The sequence below is a fragment of the Aphelocoma coerulescens genome, chromosome 1A (genome assembly GCF_041296385.1).
Source record: "Aphelocoma coerulescens isolate FSJ_1873_10779 chromosome 1A, UR_Acoe_1.0, whole genome shotgun sequence".
Classification (NCBI taxonomy): domain Eukaryota; kingdom Metazoa; phylum Chordata; class Aves; order Passeriformes; family Corvidae; genus Aphelocoma; species Aphelocoma coerulescens.
Window position 1 is genome coordinate 45,878,364 of NC_091014.1, and position 24,104 is coordinate 45,902,467.

The 24,104-nt window shown below is 38.1% G+C and overlaps 1 protein-coding gene across 3 annotated transcripts in view; it reads left to right on the top strand.

Moving 5' to 3' along the window:
- NUDT4 (nudix hydrolase 4) overlaps window positions 1–24,104 on the top strand; it is a 38,467-nt gene that overhangs the window by 8,380 nt on the left and 5,983 nt on the right. The window contains exons 2-5 of one of the 3 annotated variants that reach the window (XM_069000031.1): window positions 5,446–5,556; window positions 12,144–12,188; window positions 14,697–14,784; window positions 19,681–19,795. In XM_069000031.1, the coding sequence (XP_068856132.1) occupies window positions 5,446–5,556; window positions 12,144–12,188; window positions 14,697–14,784; window positions 19,681–19,795 (359 nt within the window). Of the gene's footprint in view, window positions 1–5,445; window positions 5,557–12,143; window positions 12,189–14,696; window positions 14,785–15,853; window positions 19,553–19,680; window positions 19,796–24,104 lie in introns of those variants that run through there. The other 2 variants (XM_069000017.1, XM_069000023.1) reach the window with 2 other exon arrangements.

The window sequence follows — 24,104 nt, forward strand, 5'->3', positions numbered from 1 at the left end:
AGCTCCTGTTCAGTGAGGATAATCAGCTTTTTAACCTCTGTCACAGCCGGGGACTGTTTTCCAGTCTATTGTCTTTAAAGTACTTTGCTAGAGGTTGCAGTGGTGCCTTTCTGCTCCAGTTTGTGCAGCACTGCCCCTTGAAGGGCTGTGTCCTGGTGGGTGTTGTGTGTGCGGGCTGGACACTGAGCTCTAATGGGGAATCTACTTTTCAGCCAGATCAGCTTCCTGAACTCATAATCCCAGTGTTAGGGGGAAAGTAAAGGTCTTGCAGCCTTGACTTTAATACGCTCTTAAATTGCTGTCAAGTCTGATTCTAAGGTTTTTTTACTACTTTACAATAACTTTGTGCATGTTACTTCTCCATGTTTAAAAAATAAAGTAATTTTGAAAATTACTGCAGTAACAAATGATGACTATAAGCAATCACTCTACTGAGAATCCTTTTCAGGAAGGCAAATATTCCTTACTAAATGCTGCCTGTGTAGCATTGCTATGGCAAGTTTTAAAGCTGCGTTTTCCAACTGTCTGGAGTCCAAAAAAAGGCAATGGCATTCTAGGACAAGGATACCACATTAGCCTATAGCGGAACTGAGAAACTGTTTCAGAACTACTAAAATGAGGCAGTGATTCTTAAAATAGAAAAAAAAAGTGTTAGATAAAAGAAATCTCTTGAATACATTACCAGGCTGACATATGCTCTCCAAGATGTGTGCTTTTGCCTAAAAATTTATACAGTTAATTCTGCAAATATGATCCAGTGTTTGTAAGAGGCGATTTTCTTTGCTTCTCAGTTGTGTTCCTCTGTTGCAGTATTGGAAGTTGTTCCCTAATGCTTTTAAGGAAGCTCCTGAGCTGAAAACAATTGGAGGTTGGAAGTGTTACAGGATAGTAAAACATTCAGTGCTTGTATTCTTCCCTGAGCATCTGTTTATGACTGGTTTTAAACAAATCATAGGGCTTGACTGACCCTCTTGGCTGTATTAGGATTAAAACTTCTTCCTGACTCTTTCAGGTGCTTGTAATTTTAGCAGACCATGCATGTAGGCTGAGTTTCCATATTGAGTGTGCTAAATTAGATTATATTAACCTCCATCAGAGTGGGTCCTGTCTTTTTCCTCAGAGTAGGCTTGGATGTTTTATCCTCTTAATGTTTCTGATGCCTGTGAAAATATGGATTACATCTAACAGCATTTGACATTGCTTTGTGCCTGAGAGGTACCTTTTAATGCCTTAATGATCTCTTCTATAATCTGACCAGTTTAAATCTTCTGAAATTATTTGTGTGTACTGACTTTTGTAGAGTTTGGGAGCAGAGTCCTTTGTCTTCCATGCACCTGAGCAACACACCTGCTATATGGTGTTCTTTGCAGCTGAGTCACACATGCTTTGTGGTCTTTTGGGAGTGGGGAGTTGATTCCTTTCCTGTTGGGCATTGCTCCTTTTACCTGCCAGCATTGCTGTAAAGAAAGGCAGACTTGAGTCAGACATCTAATGACAAGTAATTATTGTGGAATTGGAATGGTACATTTTCAGCTGTAAGTTTTTCCTTCAAGTTGGGGATGACTTTGGAATTCTAAAGAATCCAGCTGGGGGGGAGTTTCTGTCTAGCTAATTTAAACTTTAGCCTTGCTTTTTTATGTAAATTTGTTTTTATTTTGGTAAGCTATAATACCCTTCAGTTAAGAAAGATAAAAAGTAATGATATTTTATATCAATTTAAACCATTTTCTACCTGTCTAGTGCTTAATTTGAAAAAAATCAAGAGGAATAGCTTGTGGTTATAATTTGTATTACTCTGAGCTGTTGCCATTTTGGTCTTCTGGAATACTTGGCTACTAACTGTTTCACAAGTGTTTTTGACTTGAGAACGCTAAAGAGGCCAAAACTTTGGCATGTTTAGAAATTTTCAGTTGTTTGTCTGCAGGCTTAGCATTTATAGTGACCAAGTCCCATGATGCCACCTGCCCTGTAATAACCTCTTTGGTTAACCATATCATGGGTATGTGTATTGATAGGTGCTTATTACAAGTAGGCTGGCTAGCAGTTTCTCCTCCTCATACACTCAAAGGTCACTGCTATTCCTGGACTTGAATGTGAGGTGAAACTTGGCTGGTAATGCTTAATGGAAGAATTTTTCTTTTGTTTCCTCTTAGCTGAATTTTGCAGCTTTACTTCTTCACTTGGCAGCATTATGGAAAATTGTGTCTTTACCTTAGTCTTTGGAGTAAGATAAACCTAGCAGTATAACTAGACAAGCAGATTTCACTGCAATACTCAGTACATTTTTTGAACAAGAGTTATCAACAGTAAGTCTTAGAGACATGGGAAAGGCAGTGATCACTAGCAAGTAATACAACTCAGGATATCTTAGTCCTTTTTCTGCATTTAGGGATAGAGGACACAGAGTTCTTTGCATGGGAAGTACTTTTGCTTTTTTTTCTTCTGAGCCTAATGGGGTTATGATGTACAATTTGGTGTGCATAAGCCAGAAAAAGTACAGGTGTGTCAGATTCTGCAGTCTTTTTTTTCCAGTAGACTATTGTAATCTGCTTGACCATGAGTCTCCTCAGAAAAGACTGGATTTCCAGGCAATCTATATCATGTCTCTCCTAGTTTGATTATCTTCTATTAAGAGAAGATGAATTGCTGCATTTTTGCTGCTGATTTTTGCACCTCTCTTGGCATGTGAGTGCAGTGTCAACCAACCACAGCTTTTTGGTGTCTTCATAGTTAAATCACGTTTATATTTACAGCCTGGTCATTTAGGTACTGAAGGATGTATCTTCTGGCCACTTACAGATGGAAACACCTGAAAACTACATGGAATGAAAAACAGCATTCAAAAAACGAAAACATGGAAGACTGCTTGATACTATGATTGAAAAAATCTGTGGAATGCTTTTCAGCCTTACTACACAATCCTGCAACTGCTAGCTGTCAGCTCTTGTTGCTTGTTGAATCTGATTAACACCAAGCACGTTTTTGGTAGCATTACCCCAGGATGGATGCCTCATGTCCTCGCAGCTTCATATGTTAATGGATAAAAAAAATTGAGCATCTGAGGATCTCAGGGATATATCTTAGTGTGATTCCTTGGATTCAGACTGTAAAAGCAGTGAGATCACAGGAGAATAAAGCATAGAGGGAAAGACATTTGAGAAAATGCCTCTGTTCCAGGGTTAGTGGAGGTTTGGATAGTTGCTAAAATGAATTCCCAGGCTGTAATGCTTGGGAGTTTATTGTATGCATGGCTGTAAAGCCTATCTACAAGAGTTGTATTTTAATGTTGATTACTTGCTAGATGTATTTGCTTCTGCTTTTAAAAAGGGTAATTTAAAGCTAATAGATGTACAAGCCCAGTTTGATAGTCTATTGATCAGATTAGTGATAGTCAACTACTATATATAAAGGCATAAAAAAATCCCTGGCTTTACACTACACTGCCAGAATGAGCAACCTGATTTATCCCATATTAGTAATTAAGAGTTTTATGTTTAGCCTTAAATAAGCATTGAATGCTGATTTAAAATTGTTCTACCAAGCTGGGAATGATTTAATGTGATATAATCATCCTTTTGTTCATTATTGTTGCTAGCTTTCACATGACTGGATTGAGTGCAGTTTCATCAGCAGAAAATGTTTAATGCTTATATTTGAAATCTCAGAAGTGAATTCATAACTTGATTTTTACAACTGCTCTTTAAGCACTGCTTACACAGTGGTTCTTTGTAGTGATATAGGTGCTCCACCTAAGTGTTGAAAAACAGTTTCTAACATTACTTTCAGTAGAGCTGTGTACACTCTGTGAATCTTTTGTTAATGTCAAAGGATCCTAGGAAACCAAAACCTTTGGCTGTAAAGATCAAGTTGAGATGCATTTGTGTTTAACCTTGTTGCTTTTGCTGAATATTTCTAGGTTTTTAGATAGCTGAGTAAAATACTTGAGTTGGCTGGAAACATGAACATTTAGATCAGATGCTAAGAATGCTTCTATACGTAGTGATGTCTCTGTATTCCTTACTTAGCACAGGAAGAAACTTGGGGGAAATTAGTCCTACTCTAAAGGATTCTCCACTGTACTAATCTTGACTGTACATAAGATAAACATTACAAGACAGTATCTGTCAGATAAGGCTCTTCCAGGTGCACATCAATATGCACAGGTATTGTTGCATTCACAAAGTATGCAGTCGTCTGAATTACACTCTCAATTCCTGTAGTGAACCTACAACCTATTTCCATGAGTGGCAAAGGGACACAGTATAAGTGGTAATCATTTCACTGGTGCTGTCATCAGAGAGTCATTTTCCTACTTAACCCAACAGGGGGTAAGTTTGAAGTCCATAAAGGTGAGGGTTGGGGCTGTCACTTCAGTTGTCTGGCACCAGTTGTAACTATAACCTTTAGACTTGAGGTTCTTGTTCTAGTCTTTTAATTGCTTTTCAAAATTTGACCACTGACCCTGCCCTTTTACTCCCTATAGTTGTCCTTTGACTTCAGGGTAGGGTTTATGTAAGTAATGCCTATAGGAGGAAGCCTTTTACTACACAGATGACTGGGTATGTCTTAGTAACTGGGATGTGTCTTGAATATAAGTTAAATTATTTCCAAGTGGTCCCGAATCAAGGTCTTACTTTCATAAACTTCTACTGCAAAATTATTCCAAATACAAGGCATCCTAGTTTGTTGGACAGGTAGCTAAAATCTTCTCTGCTCTGAATATTATGAAAGGCAGGCCCTATAGACAGGGGGTTTTAAATTGGTGTCAATCAATGACAGAACCAGGCTAGAGTCAAATTAAGTGAAATCAAAGTGTCTTGGGAAAAAAACGTTAAATTTAGAAGTCAAATTCAATGTGTTGGGCTTTTTCCTCTTACGTAAATGTTTAAAAGAAACCAAATTGGACAAGGGCCAGTGAAGTACTCTCCCTTGTATCTTAGTTATGCAATACTGTAAGCATGTCATGCTAACATAACACTTCAGTAACTAATAAGTTTGTTTCTGACTAAAAATTAAAAATATTTTCAAAAGTATATTTTTAGCCAGAAGAATTCGTTTAACTTCTATGTGATGAAAATGTCTTAATTTTCATACTTAGCCATCTATATGATTTGAAGACTTAGTACTGGAAAATACTGTTACTAGATTTTTGTTGTAAGCCTTCATTCCTGTGCACATTTTTCTGTGTTTTCCACATTGTGTCTAAGCATCCAATGAAAGCATTTGTACAAAGGGATTCCAATGACATTGTCTTGACTTAGCTGTATAAAACAGACTGGATGTTAACTATTTCACTCTTTTCAACTCCTGCTTGCCTGTTATGTTTTGTCTCTAAAGTCTATAATCCATCTGGCTAGGTGAATAAGTGCATTGCTGAAAAAGCAGATAGTAGTGAGATTCCTGACTTGTGAGCTGTATTTAACAGTCACTTGCAATTATTTATAGGTGCTGTTGGTAAGCAGTAGCCGATATCCAGATCAGTGGATTGTACCAGGTGGAGGAATGGAACCAGAAGAAGAGCCGGGGGGAGCAGCCGTGAGAGAGGTGTATGAAGAGGTAACAAAACCAAAACAAAAAATCCAGCTGATCTTTGCTGCTGTTATCTTCAGATGGGAACCAAGAAGGAAGAGGGAACTACCCCCTTTACTCAGTATTTGACTGAGACCTTTGTGGTTATGAAATTCAAAGAACTGCAGTCCTGTGTGTTAGAATTGGGGTATAGTGTGGTGAGGTGAACTAATTAACTTAGCTTCTTCACAGCACTCTCTCATTTCATAGCTAAATTTCTGACTGCCTTTATAAACAAGTACTGGAAGTAGAACTGTGACTTTATGCCAAATGACATATTGTAGTGTAACATTTGTGTTTGTGCAGAAAATGTTTGACTTGCAGCTCTTCTAGAACAGAGTGAAGGTAAACTAACCATTAACATGTAGCTCTAAGAACTAGAAATAAACAGACCTTTGAGGATATTCCAAACTAAACAGATTAGAAACTGATCTATCTGAGCAGTTGAGAATTCATACATTTAAGGCTGCTTATCTATAAAGACAGCACCATGGTTATAGTCTGCTTTTCTATCTCTGTTCCTATGCCTAGGCAAAACAGAGCTTTAAGTCATGATGAATTCATGCAGTTTCCCTATACTACAATACTTAAATTTCAAACTCAGAATTCTGAATTCAGAATTCATTTGCTATTTATTTTTCCTGGGAAAATATGTCAAAAATATTAAGTGTTACTTTAATATCTAACAGCCATGTCTAAGCCAAATAAAACTGCAAGAAAAAAAAATCAGAATATCACACTTTTAAATAGAAGGTATAAGGTTTTTCATGTAGTGGATGCATTCTGGTGAGTGAACTAGAGAATTTCTGCTAGACTTAAACAGTTTTCTCATGCCATTTTGCAGTTCACAAAAACATACTGATATTGTTGCTGATTAGTATGTGGAATGATTTTTTTTTTTCTATTAGCTATGCTATGTGGCGGTGTATCTTGCTTACCTGTAAGACTGGTTCTGTTGTGGTGTTGTGGCTTAGGAACTTGATGTAGATGTGACTTGCACCAAACAGTTCCTGCTGTTCAGTGTCAAAATGAGATCTGTGAACTGTGATTCAGTGACCCTTCTCCCGTTTTACTTGGGGAACAGACTGCCTCACTATTTGCTGCTCTCAGCAACCTTCCTGCAGCAAGGTTCAAGCATAAATAAGCCTCACTGAATCAAAGTTATTCCATACTGTGTTCAGTTTTGCTGGAGGAGCCCATTTTGACCTACACAAAACATACTCAGCCCCAGGGTGCAGTCCATTTGAAAGGAGCAAAGAGTTTGGATTCTAGGAATGAGTCAGCAAAGATTTAGGCTTCCAAGCAGTAGTAACACCTCTAGGGAAAGTCTTGTCTTCCCACTGTCACGAGTTCATGGGTAGGATTAAAAAGCACGGTCCTCTGCTCAGAATTCTTAGGAACACTGGTAATTTTAATTGCTGATCTGACTTAAGGTATAGTCCAAGATGAGGTATAGTAAAGCCCCATCTCCATGTTAAATAAGAGCTGACTGAACTGTAGTCATATGTTTGGGGTTTTTTCTTTGGTGGTGAAGAATGGATGATCTTGAAAGGACTATGCTTTTTATGATGTTTTGGAGTGTGATATAAAGTTCCAGCCATGTTCAGCTTTGAGCTGTGCTTGCAAATGCATAAAGAGTTTTCACAGACTAGGGGCTTTAATAAGCAAAAATAATTTGGTTACTCTTGTTCTACACCCTCAAAATTTCTGGGGTATGATAGCTTGTATAGCTGATCAGTCTTAGAAGCTCATGCCTTCAGGTAAAATATTCTTCAGCTACCAGCTAAGTCTTGTATGCTTCCATGAGGTTGCAAAGTGCCGTTTTTAAAGAAAAAACAGTGGTATTTAGGGGTTTGAGCTGTGGAAATTCTTAGTGACCTTTCTAAAGATGGATGTCCTTTCTATTTTTATACTAAGGTCAATGTCACCTGGCAAGCTGGTTACAGTACAGTGAGCTGTTAAGAGTTCTGTGAATGAATAAACTTCAAAGAAAGCACAGTGGTGCTGATTTGAAATGTGTTGCTTCAGTATTGGGTCATGCCCAAACTAAGCACTGGTTTCTATTAATTTATTAAAATGGATAAATTCATAGTGGGAGTTATAATGGCATTCTTTAATGGTAGAAGTGTTGATAGCACACTGGCTTTAAATATCCCTCACTTCAACACCAACAGTAGTGTATTTAGAATCCTTGTTTTAAAACTCAAAGATCTCTGTAATCAAATGTACATGCATGGCAGTTGTTTCATAGTCTGCCTCTGTACATGACTCCAGTTTCTGTTTTATTCTTCAGTTCTTTTCGTGTTAGTGATGGGCTTTTACCTCTACTGAATATTTGGAATGTTTCATTTAAGTTTCTCTGACATTTCACAGGAAATTGACAGTGTTACAAACCTTATAGCAGAATACCATAATGATGTAGTATAAAGCAATCCCAGAAAGGTATTGAACTTCATCTAAATGAGGAGCTACTCCATTAATGAATTTGGAGCTTTGTCTCTAATTGCATAGCATGAAAGATGAAAATGAGTTGTCTGCACATGCACTGTTCAAAGAAATATAGCACAAATGAGTGGCAAGCCAATGATGCCCAGCCTTGTAAATGGAGGGGCACCCTCCCACTCCCTTTTCTTGCTCCATCTCACAAAAAACAGACTCTTGCTTTGTTTGAATTAGTAGTATTTAGAAATGCCTATGAGAAAATACGCAATTTCCCCCAGCCCTTTGTGGGGAAGCTCTGTGTAGCTTCTGAGAAGAAGAGGGTGATCCTAAAGATTAATTTGCTGCAACAGTGAAAATGGCAGTTATATTATTGAAGATCTCTCACAGAAAATAAAAGAATTAGCTCCAGTGAGCATCTAATATTTGAAAAATGATCGGGTGCTACAGACTAGAACTAGTTAGACACTGCAAAAATAATTAATAAAGCACACTCTCTGCTGAAAGATTAAGGCAGATGTAGTCAAACATTTTGTTTTATAAAAGTATGCAAAAATGGGGCAGGAGTAGTCTTGCCACCATCCCGTGAGGAGTGTAGACATTAAAATGGCTACAATACTATCCTACAGATCCCAGAGTTAAAAATAACTCGGATCTTTCAGATCTTAAATAACTTTCTGCCCTGGTAGACTGTTAGCTTAAAAATTGAACTGCAGCATGACTCTTGCTCCATCTACAGGAAACAGGCAAGTCTGACGCACATCTGAGACTGCAGTACCTCTACAGCTGCCAGCAGGAATGACCTCCAGGCCAGAATGATAATGGGATGAAGTGGATAGTTTTCTCTCCTGTGATTGGATTTAGACTAATGCTAAAATACATGTATAAGATTCAGATCTGAGGTCCTATTTGCATAGTACTCAGACTTCCTTAGAGAATTGTTCTGGGGAAGTGTAGCATTTAATGTCTTTCAGAAGAAAGATGGGTTTTTTCAGGCTTTTATCCCAAAGTTTAGATGGTCTTACATGCTTATAGAGGCCTATAGGATTCTGTTTACTTGAAGAACCATATTCTAACAGCCATGGGTACATAAAAGCCAAAGGAAGAAGTATGTTTTCACGAGAGGCAAAATGGTTCAAAGTCTAGAATTTAACCAGTGCATTGGATTAGAAGCTTAGCATTGGAAAAGGGAAAACTTCATTTGATGTTCTGGGGATAAAGCTGACACATTTCTTGGTCCTCTAGCACTTAGCTTTGACACATTTTGAAGGAACTACATTAAGATAAGAACTTGAAGGAAATGTTCTTGTCAGCAAAAGCACTTACCTTGATTTTGACAGTGATCTTTTATGTTTTAAACTATGAAGATTATTCAGTTGAATATTATTTTCAGGGGAAAAAAATAATGAGACTTTGAATTACTACCTTTTCGTATTTTTGAGTGATTCAAAATACACGGCTGTATGCAGGAATGATGTTACATTTTAGAAACATGTATCTCTGACTAGAGAGTAACTAGGCATCAGTTACAATAATCACATTTAGGTAGAAACATCTGGTTGCACCAAAGCTTCATTTCAAGCTTTGGGGAGTTTTTACACTCAATGTAATACAGTGTTTCTAATAGCTTCATTTGGAATTAGTCAGTAGGTGTATTTGTTTAAACCACAGATTTGCTTGGAGGGAGAAAAAAGCAACTGTTAAGTAAATTCCACTTAAACTAACATTGGTAAATTCACATTGTAACTATGGGATACTAATAAGTTGTCAAACTTCTCTATGAAAGCTATTCAGTATCAGTAAACTTAGCTGGTTATGGCAGTTTTGCCACATGTTAAATATTAGTTGTTAGACTCAGCATCTCAGAGAAGCCCTCCTCCCTCTATTGATGATGAGTTTCTTTGTCCTTCAACAGTCCTGTTGCCATAGACCTGCCTTCAAAAATCTTTATAACATAACTAATTCTTTGGCCAGGACTTCTAAGAGAGCTTAAAAATCTTCCAAGTTTTTTGTTTTGGGGGGAGGTTGGGGTTGTGGGGTGGAGAGGCAGTTATTTGGACTTGGGGGCTGAGGAGTGTTGATTTTTGTTGGGGTTTTTTGTCTGGGTTTTTAGTTTTTTGGGGTTTTTTTTTCTTGTTAGGTTTGGGTGGTTTTTTGTTTGGTTGGTTTGGAGGGGGTGTTCGGGTTTTTTTCCTCTCCCTCTGGTTGAGCACTAGGCCCATTTAGAGCAATTTTCTCATACTTAGAAAAGGTTTTTTTAATGTTTGAGAAACCTGCAGAGTCTGTACTGGCTTCACTGTTGTGCTCTTAAGCCATATCTTTAATGATATTAATCTGTTCTGTGCTGCAGCTTTAGAGAATAAATACAGAAATTACAAAACTTGGCAGCTAAAGCTGCATACTTGAGGTTGAAGTATTAAAAAAAGGCTAATCCCACAGATGCACATTGTTACTTTTGATGGAATAGAATGATGGGAAATTGCTTTTTCTAGTTGCTCACTTTCCACAAAGTAGAAATCTTAAGGATATGGTAATTCTTAGATAGTGCTGAATGAGAAATGAAGCAAAAATTGGGAAAGCAGCATACTTTTGTACTCTTATAGGTTCTGCTTCTCTTTTAGAAATGATACTGTAATGCTGAGGAAATTGGGACTCATCAGTAAAAAACATTTCTTCAGCATGTTCTTTTTGGCTACTAAATGCTTTTTTATTACCCAGTATAGAGCACAAGCAATCTTTAGTGCCTGTTGTGTCATAGCTTACTCTTTCAGCCCAAAATAAGGGCCTGTCACTTTCCTAATTAACGTGCTGCTTAATCACTTATCTATCAGGTCCAGTTGTGTATTTTGGCTTTGTGAGATCTAACAGGTATCTCAGTCCTCACAGCAAACAAACAATATTGTATGTAGTTTTGCATTAACTTTGGTCTAGCTCTTGTTCTAGATAAGCAAAATGCCTTGATGATTTGCACGGGCTGTGTTTAGGCTTCCTTCATCAAAATGGCTTAATAAATATGACCAGCCATCTGCTTTCTTTAAAAAGACAGTCACAGAAAACATCACTTGTAAGACTTTGATTAGACTTATTGCTAAAGCCTGCCCAGTTATTTGTTAGTTAGTCATTAAAATGTAATTAAGATGCATACGGTCCTTTATATAAAGACATAAGACACTGATAACTGTCTTTGGCTAAGGCTGGAAGCAAAGACTGAAGATTAGAAAATGTCATCTTAGCACTAAGAAACCCTATTTTAAATATTGGTTATACAGCAGGACAAAAACAACCTAAATATGGCTTTGTCTGCCAGTAGGCAACATGTGCCTTTATGTCTGTCATAGGGATGATCATAAGCGATGTCCCTTGGAAGAGGCATTATATATTACACTTGGAAAAGCAAACCTTAAAGCCTTAGTAGAAAGTAATGACCACCTTATCTGAATTGATAAAAGTCACAAAGCATGTGCTGATACACACAGGGATTATTTTAAAATATTGGAGTAAAACTATGAACTGAAAGCCATTTCTAATGTTACTAGCTAGAAAAACAGTTAAAAACCGCAGAGAATTGGGGATGTAAATTTCGGGTTTATATTACATGCCAAAAGCTAGTTTGATATAAAAACCAACACACATGAAGTCATTATGCTGCAAGACCCATGCAACAACCTACAGTTTAATTTATTATCATATTTTGAAAACTTATACTTAAGTTTCTGTGTAAAATAGCACTGGAGTTTCAATGATTGCTTTTCTAGATTAATTCTAATACTAATTGAAATTCTCTTGTCCTATATACTTTCCTGGATTATTTCAGTATTGGGTATGATTTATCTATTTAATAAAAATACAGTACACTAAAAATGTGTAAGCTATTTGGTCTGGATGGAAGCCTTGAAAGATTTATGGATTCTTTGATCCACTCATTAGAACAAGCTTTTGTACTCTAACACTCATAAGGAGTCTAAAACCAGAAGCTCCAAAAGTAGTACAGCACAATCTAATTAACACTTAAGTTAAAACTCTTACTTAAATAACCCTAATAAGGAGGCGTATGCTAATATAAGAGGATGGTATAGATACTTTATTTTTTTTATATTAATACCCCATGCTAACACTTTTTTTTGTTTGTTTTGTAGGCTGGAGTAAAGGGAAAGCTAGGCAGACTACTTGGGATATTTGAGGTGAGCTATTTCTTTTAAGTTCTAAAAGCAATGGTTTGTTTGTGAGAACTGATAAAACTGCAACATCAGACTTAAGTTCATTAGTATTACCTACCTATAATTTTGCAGTGTTACTGGATCTGCTACATTAGACAGGACTTTAGGTGTTACATGATGTGTGAAGATTTGAATAGGAAGAGTTCAAGTACTTACACCAGTTTCACAGAATCTCAGAATATTCTGAGTTGGAAGGGACCCACAAAGATCATGGAGTCCAACTCACTTTGTCTTGTACAGGGATCAAACCCATTTCCATGGTGTTACACAGCACCAGGCTCTGACCAACTGAGCTAATTTCAGGTCATTTTGGAACTTTACTGGGAAGATTAAATTAGTACTTGGACAACACCTAGATGTTAAAAACAAACAAAACCTAAAAACCAAATCATTGATAGATTTAGGATTTCTGAAACATTACACCAGCCTTCTTTGAGGCACTCTTCTGACTTTTCCTCCCTGGTTAGATTTTGCTGAAGTAATTTGTCAGCTTTCACATGTGTAAATTGATGGGTCTGTATATGAATTCTCATTATGGCTTTGATTCACTAAAAAAAGGCCATGGCTTTGGATAGCAGATAAATCCAACCTTTAGCAAACCATGTAGTTAAAAACATCTATTTGATAATAAAAACATCAGACTCTGAACTACAGACAGCACAAGGACACATGCTAGCTAGAGCTGCATGTTGGTGTTGCCCCCTTCTGCTCAGGTTCTACACAGGAGCAGACTGTAGTGTTAGTAGTCTTTAGCTCATAATACATCCAGTGTTACCATGTTGTGCTCTACGTTAAGTGGAAGTCCCTTTAGTCTCAGCTACATACAAATCTTCACTCAGCTTTTAGAGGCAGTGCATTCCTGACAGGGATTTCCTGTGTGAAGTATTACTTAGTCATGTGTCCCATCGTGTGAAGTATGGAAGGCATGACACAATTAGCGAAGCTCCTGAAGCTTTGTAGTTAGTAATACTCACATTTTTCTGATATGTTTTGGGTTTGAGTTGAACTGGATGGTCCTACACATTAAAAACTTGGCTGTGTTTTAACTCTACTAGTCAGTCTACAAAAGTATTTTCCATTTCCCAGCTCAGATCAGAAAAACCCAGGATACCTATCATGCAGCCTTAAGACAGGGGCTGCAAAGCATGATGATTCATTGGTAATTCAGATATGTTCTTCTGAAGCCATCTACACCAGCTAGACCAGAAGAGAGAAAAGCTGGTGTTGTGTCACTTTTCCAGGCTACTTCTAACTTAAATCAAGGCCCTACTTTAATTTCACAACAGGGCCCCACAAACTGTTGTTAGTACCATTGAGGGGGCCACACCTTATGACTTGGGGATGGAACTAAGAGAAGATGGGAATAAATGCTGCTGCCGAGTCCTCTTATTCTAGAACTACAGCCAGAAAGGATATGTGTTATAAATATATCTATCCTATTTAATGGTGATACTGACCAAGAACTCTTGAAGAATTATTTCCTAGTAAAGCACAACAGTTCAAAACTATATTAAGCTTGCAGTGAAACAGTTAAATAGGAAAGGTTATTGGCACAAGGATACAACCATCTGTTAGGGGAGCTAGGCCATAACATCTCTTCGTTCTTAACATAGTTGTAATCGTAGATGGTCCTGGGTTTTTTAGGAGCTCAGTTCTTCAAGGGGAAGGATGGTCTGACTGGTTGGGTAGCACATCAAACACTGCCACTAGCCTGCTTTGGAGTAGCAGAGAGTAAGGTCTGTGCCAACCTTGCATGGATGGGCTGCAGCACAGTGGCCTTGCCCTGAGCAGATACCTCTGTCAGAGTCTGTATTTAACCTGCCTTATGCAAAACACATCTTCTAAACAAGTGGTGAGTGCTGCCATTGTGGCAAACCTGTTGAAAGAGCAGATGGCCAATGATTTTTGCATTTGTCATGATTGCAAGCGTAGGCTATTTAATTTGCTTCACTCACAGAGTGAAACTTTATAGCTAGCATTGCGTAGATGACATGGCCACATGATGCAGTGGTTCCATCCTGCAAAAAGTGTTTGGGTTTTTTTAAATGACCTTTCATCCAGGAAATTAGTTGTGGAACAGTTTTAGCAAATGTGGTCTACTGTGGTAGCTTACAACATATGTAAAAGATAAGTACCACTACTTACCTAGGGCAGTACTAGTGGACAACTGCTAATATTTAGCTGGATGATCAAGAACACACTTTAGTCAGAACTTCACAATCTTCAAAACTGTTTGTGTTGGTTTTGGTTTGGTTGGGTTTTTTTAGTCTGGGAAAATAGAACAGCTGTTTCAAATAATTTTTGCTTTCCCATTATTTTGGATCTCCTAAGTGCAGATGTTTGTTTAGTGAAAATGAAAGCCAGGCTTGCTGGCAACTATTCTTTAGAGATTAGAAACTACTTATCTTATAGATGTGGTAAGTCTGTAAGTTACTTAGCTGAGAACTTAAACTTCTACTTCTAATATTCAAGCAGAACCAGGATCGGAAGCATAGGACGTACGTTTATGTTCTTACTGTGACGGAAATACTGGAAGACTGGGAGGATTCAGTTAATATAGGTAAATTAATTCTCTGTCCTTATGTGCTACACTTAAAAATGTTTTAAGCAAACTGTTTTCATTTTTCTGAAGCAATTTCTATAATTCAGGGGGAATACTAATTATGTTCTAGAAAAAGTCATGGGATGCTGTTCTTGCACACTTTAATACATAACTAGGGTTGCTTCCAACATAGTGTTACTTTTATACTTGGAATACTCTAATACAACATTGATAGAATAAATATCATTATTAGTTAGGGATACAGCTTGTAATTTTTTGAAAGGTCAAATACTATACTGCCAAATTGCTTTTTCCATAGAAAGTAGAATGTTTTATTGCCTGATACTCTAGGGTGTTTTTGAAAGTGTCCTTGATCTTAAGCGGTTTATATATGTTCAAGCATAGTATTTGTGATGCTGTAGAACCAAATGAAAAATAGAATTAATCCCACTTTTAACAATACTATATAGCATTGACCTGGTCTATATGTATTTTCAGATACCTCAAATTTTAAAGGACCGACTTGTAAAAGTAAGATGGTCTTAAGCTGATCTTAGTAAAATTAAGTCTTGAAACTTACATAAACATATCTCTGATACAAGGTATACTATTTTTTAAAACTTACAGCTAACCTGAGTAATTCCATATCTGGATGCATATGGAGATTTTGAGTATGGAACATGGCTTTTGAAATCAGGCCAAGCCATTCTTCCTGCATGCATGTTCAGTCTAAAGATTGGTTTTCTGCTAGGCATGACAATGTAGGATGGCAGTATCAAGTCATTTAAATAATATTGCACTTTCATCTAATGACCAGATGTGGCTTTTGGAGCATATAAAGAGTCACATGAATTTCTGTCCAGCATTTGCTTCAAGAGAGTTATCTGAAAGGCTTTATTACAAGTTGCATTTTAGTAAGTTTGAGTGAATCTCTTGTGTTCATTGGTTCTTTCAAGGTCTTTTCATTAACTCTTCTGCCTGACAATTTCAACTTCTAAAGAACTGAGAAAGAGTGAGTAAGCAGATAGCAACCAATAGTGCTGTTAAAATTTTGTAACTCTGTTCTTTGTGGATTGTACTCATTCAGGAAGGAAAAGAGAATGGTTTAAAGTAGAAGATGCAATCAAGGTCCTTCAGTGTCACAAGCCTGTTCATGCAGAATACTTGGAAAAACTGAAACTCAGCTGTTCACCCACTAATGGAAACTCTGTGGTTCCCCCTCTTCCAGATAATAACTCCTTATATGTCACTTCTGCACAGACTTCTGGGTTGCCCTCTACTGTGAGATAAACATTTGGATTACCTTTTTATTCGTGTCATCACAACAGGAGACATCTGTGATCACATGTAGGCATCTGTATAACTGTCAGTTCTAAGTGAAATATGTGAATGTGTCATAATGTCAAATTTATTTGAACATGTTTTTTCTTTTAATGATGTAAAATAGTACTTCAGCAAACCAAAGCCATATAGGGATTTTTTTAAGATGCCTTAATAGGCCATTAGAAAAAAAAACTTGACTATATAAATTTCCATATCTGCTAAAATAAAATATGCATCTCAGTGGTGTTCAGCTTATTCAAAACTTGTGAGTTTTAGTCAGTAGTTAAAGCTTGAGCAAATAGTCTTATACAAAACTCTTATTTGGTATCCACAGATGAAGTGCTAAGACCTTAAGCCAGCAGTATTTGGGTAAATGGATGTGTTGGAGGCAGAGATGCACAAGGGTGACTACAATAAAGCACTAAACCACATTCAGCCTGCCAGGAGCTAAGGATACCAACACTAAGCACTGCTTGCCTCAGTTACCCAAAAGGTTGCCTTGTCCTATGCAATCTTCATTTAACATATAACTAGGGCAAGAACAATAACTTTGTCTTGCAGCTACCAAAACTATCCACTAGACTTTTGTTTCATCACCTGGTCAGCTGATGAACTGTCAGAAGATCTGAGTGAAAAACATTGTAGATCTCTCTTCCCCCTATTTTTTTTCCTTTTAACCTTGATACATGTTTTGTTCATGGTGTGATTACACTGCACGTTCCAAAAACTTCTAATCTTCAATTAGAAACATCTCATGTTGTGTTCCTGCAGTCTGTTGTAATTTAAAACTGTTTTGAGGAAAGAAAGTAAGAGTTAACCAGGGGGCACTCTTGGGTTGCAGAGGTGTCTATTAGCAAGCATGTGTTGAGGTGCCTTGCCCTGCAGGAGCCAGTAGTGCTGCCCCCAGTGCTTGGGCCAGGAGTGTTGATACCTATTACACCAGTAGAGAAATAATACTCCTTTTTCTTATTAGGTGTGCTGAAACCCCCAATTTTAAGTTAATTCTTAAATCCTTCAGTTCTACTGTTTTAACATCAATTACTATACTTCTTCAAATAAAAGCTGGCCTCTTGGTAAAAATGTAGTTGGAATAAATGAGGTACAGCTGACAACTTCCCTGTTCTAATTATTTTCTCCTGCTTTTCATCCAAGAAGAGGAAAACTAAATCCACTGTTGGTCTTAATGTTTTTACCATGGGATTACTCTCTCTCTCTCTCTCTCTCTCTCTCTCTGTGTGTGTGTGTGTGTGTGTGTGTGTGTGTGTGGTTTCTTCTACAAGAACACAATCTAATTCACATGAACATCCTACTTCTGAATTTTTTCTAGGATCTAAACCCAACTGTACCTCCTTTATATCCAGCCAAAACAGGTTGAGGTAGACCACTACCTCATATGTGAAGTTTATTCTGGGTAAAGCTCATTCTGTTATACAACATTTGAACATTTGTAAATAGTCCAACTAGTAAATAGTGAGTGTAAAATGGAAAATAAATGTAATTTAAACCTTTTGTTACTCAATACACAAATGGTTAACTTCTACTTTTTTAACACAAATTGTGTAAAATGCTGCTATGAATTTTTTTGTGCTGTTACACTTTTTTAGGAAAACAATGTTGTTGCCACAAATTACTCCTAGAAAAACAATCTAGTGCCATATGTAAATGCAGTGAAACTAGGGAGACAGATGATCTGATCTCTTAATGCTGCTCTCTTTGAAGAGGCATAAATACTACTGACAAGAGGCATGAGCCACAAAGCTGAAGACTTCTGAAACAGTGGGCAGGACACTGCTTTCCATCCCTTAGCTCCTTGTCCAGGTCACTTCCAGAACTGGAAAGAACACACAAGTGTTCAGGTGCATGTAAAGGTGGAAGTATTGCCAACAGCTTCTCCATCTTTTCAGTCAGGAGGTGGGAAGCCAGGGACAGAGCGTTGCTATTTCAGTAGTGCACACATGGCTATGCCCACTTTACACTGAACTTGTGCCAGACTGGGACACCATTTGCTCAGCTCACTACTTTAAAGTGAATGGTCTTTCACACATGCTGCTTTGCCAGGTGAAACAGGAGAAAGTGGGGTTGAGCATGATGAATGTCTAATCTTTGTTAAAATCATACTCATGGTATGGAAGGGTACCTCTGGCTCCAAAGCTGCCTTTAAAATAATGAATCATTTAGCTCCCTTTTTTTGATTACTTTAATGCTCACTTTTTTGTTCAGTAGTTATTTTAACACTTTAAATTGAGCAAACTTGTATAGGTTTTCTTGTAACAAGATTATATCAAATCCATGAAAGCTAAAACAGAATCCAGAGTTTGAGTTCTTATTCATTAAAAAAAAAAAAAATGCTCTGTCTCCATTTCAGACTCTTGGAATGAAATCAATCCAAGCTTGTATGAGATTTAGTGGTAATGCATGATCTTATTTTGTAACTCTTGAATTATGTATTTGATAATAATGTAAAATGTACAGTATTGCTGTTGCTAACAAACTCAGTTGATTGCCTATAAATATTTTTGGTCACACACATTTGAGCTGTTCAGTAGTGCCAGACAGGCTTTTTTTTTTTTTTTTTTTAACAGCATTTGTTGTATAAATCTCTTCAGTCTCTATGCAACCTTCAGAATGAAGCTCTATTGCTTAGTTTGACTTTACCCCTTTTCAAAGAGAAATGTTTTATGAATTGCAAATGTAAACTGAAGACACTTCAGTTTTGCTACAGGGAACAAACAACTGTAGTAAAGGGACAGCAATATGGCTTCAGTACTAATGAAATCTGACACTAAACTCCAGCAGAAAGAGTTGTAAAAATGGGAGTAGGAAGGCTACAGTTTTTTCTACTACCTATCAACTTAAATGTTAGAAGTATTTTGTTTTTACATCAATCTCTAGTTAGATAGGCCAAACCTATCAGAGCAAGTTTGGGATTTTTCTCATGCCAAAAATTCTGTACAATGTATCCATTTGGTTCTGCAGAGGAAAAAGGGAGACAGGTTGTCATCTGCACTTGTCAGAGTCTAGTTTGTACTGCTGCTTTTCCTGGCTGATAGGTTTTGAGATTCTCATGAGTTACATTATGGTGGTATCAAAGAAAGAGCCTTAAAGTTTAAAATCACATGGAGCCAGAATTAAGCAAAATGGATGTGCTTTTAAACACAAGAAATCCTGAGGTATTGCAGAGAGGCTGTTCAAGTGAAAAATCTTATTTTGGTGCTTACTGCACCCCTTAGACTAGCATTGTTCTGTTAACAACGTGCTGTGCAAAAACTGTGAGGGACAGACACTTGGTTTACTTACCAGCATGGTTTGTGAAGTGAAAACTGAAAGGAAGGGGGAGTGGGAAGGGAATTAAGTTGTAAACATTTTGACCTGCTTGCATGGATTTTCTTTAAAGATTGATGTAAGAATTTTGACTTTTTATATTTGAAAAATACCAGAATAAAATCTAAATTAGTCCTGTGAATGATGTAGTCATTCCATTGCAAATACTGCACGGAAGTGATTGTGTCACCCTTGCACTCAAGCTTACCAAGCTACTTGTTCCAAATAAGAGATTTCTTTTCCTTAACATGATGCGCCCTCTCCCCTTAGCTCACACGTCCAATGCCTGCCCCAGCTTGGAAATTGGTGCCAGTGCTCAGCCTACTGCTGCAGACCTACCTCCCCTTACCTTGTTTTTGAACCTGCTTTCTTCCACATTGTTATGGTAAGCAGCTCCTGTGTTCCCCTTCTCAGCATGACTTCTGACATGTTGACAGTTACCACACCTCCCTCTTTTCACAGCTTAGGGAGAGTTTTACCATAGCCATGTCTGGCTCTTACCACCGTATCTCCATGCATCAAGTGAATTATAAGACACAAATAGTGGTAGAGGTGTGACAAAGCCCAACACACGGCAGGAAAGGCAGAACGATTGACTTTCCCAAGTCTTGGAGAGATGATAAGAATCTTCAAGCTTAAACTGAAGAATCTTAGGGGGTTTTTTAAACTTACCCTCCTTAAACACTCTTCAGGCCCCAGTGTGGCTGTGGCACTGCCTCCTTGGCTCAAGTGATGGAAACAGCACATCCATATTAGGACAATGCTCCTAAGGAATGGTGTCACCTCTTACCTGCAGACTCAGGAATCACAGGCATAGTCCTGCTTGTAACAATCTGATTGCAATGAGCTATGCACCACCACCCCAAACAATGCTCTCAGACAATTTTCTATCCTTAAATAAGCATGAAATACAGTTCAAAGAGCCATTTTAGGAAGGCTAGGGACCACTGAATGTGTCTGCTGTCAGATCAGCTGCTGCCTGCCTCATGGCCCACACTGCCTTCAGAAGCTCAGTGGTTCCCAACAGCTTTCCCTCATTTGTTACCACCAGTTCTGATTGATGAGCAATATGAAGAAGCAACAGCAGCAATGCATGATGCTGGCCAAAGACCATCACCTTGTGCACTTACCCTGCCCTTGGCTTACCTGTAGCCTAGTGCCCATTACATCCAGACAGATTGTGTAACAAGGCTCTTGTCCTAATGGCCTTTTCGCTGTCATTCAACTGCTTCACTCTCCTAATTATTTCCTTCTTTCCTGCTTTCTGGCTATGACACTAATGCAACCTGTCTTTGAATAAGGTAGACAAACATCCACAGCAACTGAAGGAAGAAAAAACCCCATTAGAATCACCTTACTGTGTCTTCTGAGATTAGTCTGTCTTTGATAATTGTGCATGGGACCACAGACACTCTTCCATAAATTTACCAGTATCCAGCCTAAGCCTTCCAGTGTTACCTGGAAGAACACTGTATTACGAGTAGCTGGTGGGAAAATGACAGCAGCAGTTCTTCTGAAGGCACAGCAGGTATTCAGGCTGAGACAAGCACACCTGCTACAGCAAGGAACAACTGAACACCATACATGAAATATTTCAGATTTATAAATGATCTTGCAAGCCTTGGCAGGCAACTTAGGTAGGAAGGTGCAGATTAGGCCTGAACCAAAAATACTCCTTAAATGCAGCTCTGAAGACAAGAACCCAGCTTACACCAGAGTATCTGGAACAACCTTGCAACAAGTACTCCAGTCAGAGATGAGTTTATGTGAAATAATTTATATTTACCTTCCTAAAAAATTAAATTATGAAAATGCTTCTGTTACATGCCACATTTGGCATCCATCTCTTTATGTGGGAAGGCTCATGCAGTGTGGTAAGGACCTGTGAATTCCACCTTCCAGTGCTCAAGAATCCTCCTTCAGGTGGAGGACTCGGACCCTCAGTAGTGGGCTGATCAACAGTGACAACTCCCTAGCAACTAACTGAGCTACCCAGATCTTAAGGTACAATTCCCTTTCCTAACCCAGGTCAGCCAGAGGTACTGTTGCACCGAGCGCTTCCACTGGAGCAGTCTTTACCCAGAGATACTCTTACTTGCTCACACCTAACCCATTAGCTAAGTGTTGAGGGGAGTTCATGAAAGCAAACACCACAGGTAAGGCAGTCACGGTGCTTGATGCCACTTTTCTAATGCACTTCAGTGCAACATAACAAATCATCCTGCACACCTCCACAGTAAAGGCCACAATAAACTGTACAAACTCCATTATTAAGCCCATGCCATGCTCATAATGTAACACAGTTTAGCAAAGCTCAATACATTTATCAATTTGATTGCACTAGAAACTGTCCAAACTGTGCAGGTAAAGTAGGAAAGTCTTGTACTAAACCAGACAGATTTAAACAGAGGCAGGCAAAAAACCCGCAAAAACCAACAAAAAGACCCCACGCCAACAAACAAAACAAACCAAAACTAAACTAAAAAAACAACAAACAAAGGCAGGGGGTGCTGGGGGAAACCAACACATCCTCTGAGCTGCGTACCAGAGCCGTCTCTCCTGAGGACTTTTAGGACAAGAGGTGCTGCTCTTCTCTTTCCATACAATGGGGAGGGGAAGCACAAGCAACTGAAAAGTTATGAGAGAAGTTATCAAGGTTATCTTTCTTATTTTACCAGATGTTAAGAACTGTTAGGAAACTGTTGCACACTGATGGCAGCCCAGTGCAGTTAAATGAAGCTCAGTGCTTAAGTAATGAATAATCACTCTTCCTTTTATTTCAGTGTCATATTACATTACAGTCAAGACATGTTATTGACAAAACCTACCAGACATTTTACTTTAACCCTCAAAAAAAAAACAAAAAACAAAAAACCCAACCCAAGAAGGAATGCATATAAATAGAGATGTCACAATTTTTGATGTCACTAGTCCATTAAGATGTTCCACAATAGTCTCAATGTGTTAAAAATACAATTACTTGTAAGCTATCGAAGCAATGTTTCACTTGGTTTAGACTAAAGTCAGCTAAGATACAAAAAACCTGTTCCATCAGTTCCCAATAATCACACACTTCATACCCACGACAGAACATGGCTGTATGTGAAGAGATCACCACTGAATGTTTATGCAAAACCAAAAGCCTTCCTCTTGATCTACAGGAAACTACTGCAAAAGTATTTTGCATGTGTGGTTACAGAGCCCATGTGATAACCCAGGCTCAACAGCTACACAGTTACTACCCAAACACTGACACATAAAATGCAATGTCATCACTCTCGCTCAGAATTTTAGGACGTTTGAGACATAGCACCAGTAATGGTAGAGGAAACTAATTTATTATAAAGTTACTGTAAATGGATACAACAGACACATACTAAAAATGGAGATAAAACTAACACTCCTTAAAAGACAGCTGCATTTGCTAATCAGCTGCAAGGTGTAAGAGAAATAACTGAGTTTCACATAACAACTGGGAATATATACCTGCTTGACTGAGGAAAAGGTTTTATCTTACTGGCTTCAAAGAATTTAGCCTAAGTGTCACACATTCCTTGGCACAAGCTGGAATGAAATTCCCAGCTTGGCTTTATACAGGGCTCTTAAATCAGGTTTAAAAGTAAAATAAGTATTATTTAATACACATTATCTGAGTCTGGATTCATCCTGCCTATTACAGGTTACAATTGTTTAAGATCCAGCTCAGGTCTTGTTTCTCTATTGAAGGAAGGGAAAGCCACTCTCAAACACAATGTTTAGGTGGGTCTGACTGTCCTCTGGGACACTCACCCTTGGACTAGAGACAGAGCTGAGGAAAGCTGCATATGTAGCCTAAGATAAAGCATTAAGAGGTGGGTGAAGTGAATCCAGGGTCTACGGCACAGCTCACTTACTCTCAGCTGCCTGCCACAGAAGTTATCCATGCTAGTAGCAGATCCAGGATGTAGACCAGCTAACCCCAAACAGACATTTGTAAGGAGAAGAGAGGGTTAATGGTGCTTACCCACTCTGAAGAACATGCTACCAGTCCTGGACCCAACTTTGGCTTACATTCAACACTGAAACTACTTTTAAAACAGTTTTTTAATGACTCAGTTTGGTGAAAAAGTTGAATTCTGAACCATTCTCCAGCCATGTCGCAGAGGGACAATACCAGTTACTAACCACTGAAATCACCGTCTGTTGGAAAACATAGTTTTAATAGATATTCTTCATCTTACATAAGAGCACAATAAATACACCACATTCTATAGAAATTTCAGATGACACTAGAGTAAGAAGTGAAAGAGGGAGAATACCAATAGATTACATAACCATACCCCTGAATTTCATGAAAAAACACTCCCTACTGCAACCACTACAAGCTGTCATTTACACATTTCAGGTTGGCCTTGCCAAAAGCTTTTAAGCTTTTTGGTTGGTTGGTTTGTTGGTTTTGTGAGGGAGAGGGCTTGGGGAATGGAAGAGACTAGAGATACAAGAAATGAAGGGAAACAATTAGATGGGTTCCCAGAAAAGATACTTGGACTCCTAGACAAGATGCATACACAAAAAGGATGAGAAGGAATTTTTTCATCACTTTCCTTCCCTCCAATAAAGAAGCTTTGTTGCTATTTAAGCTGACTGGTTGCTCAAGCAAGTAGCTTAATAAGGCTTGTAGAGAAAACCAGTGGTATGAGTTGCTAGCTGTAAGT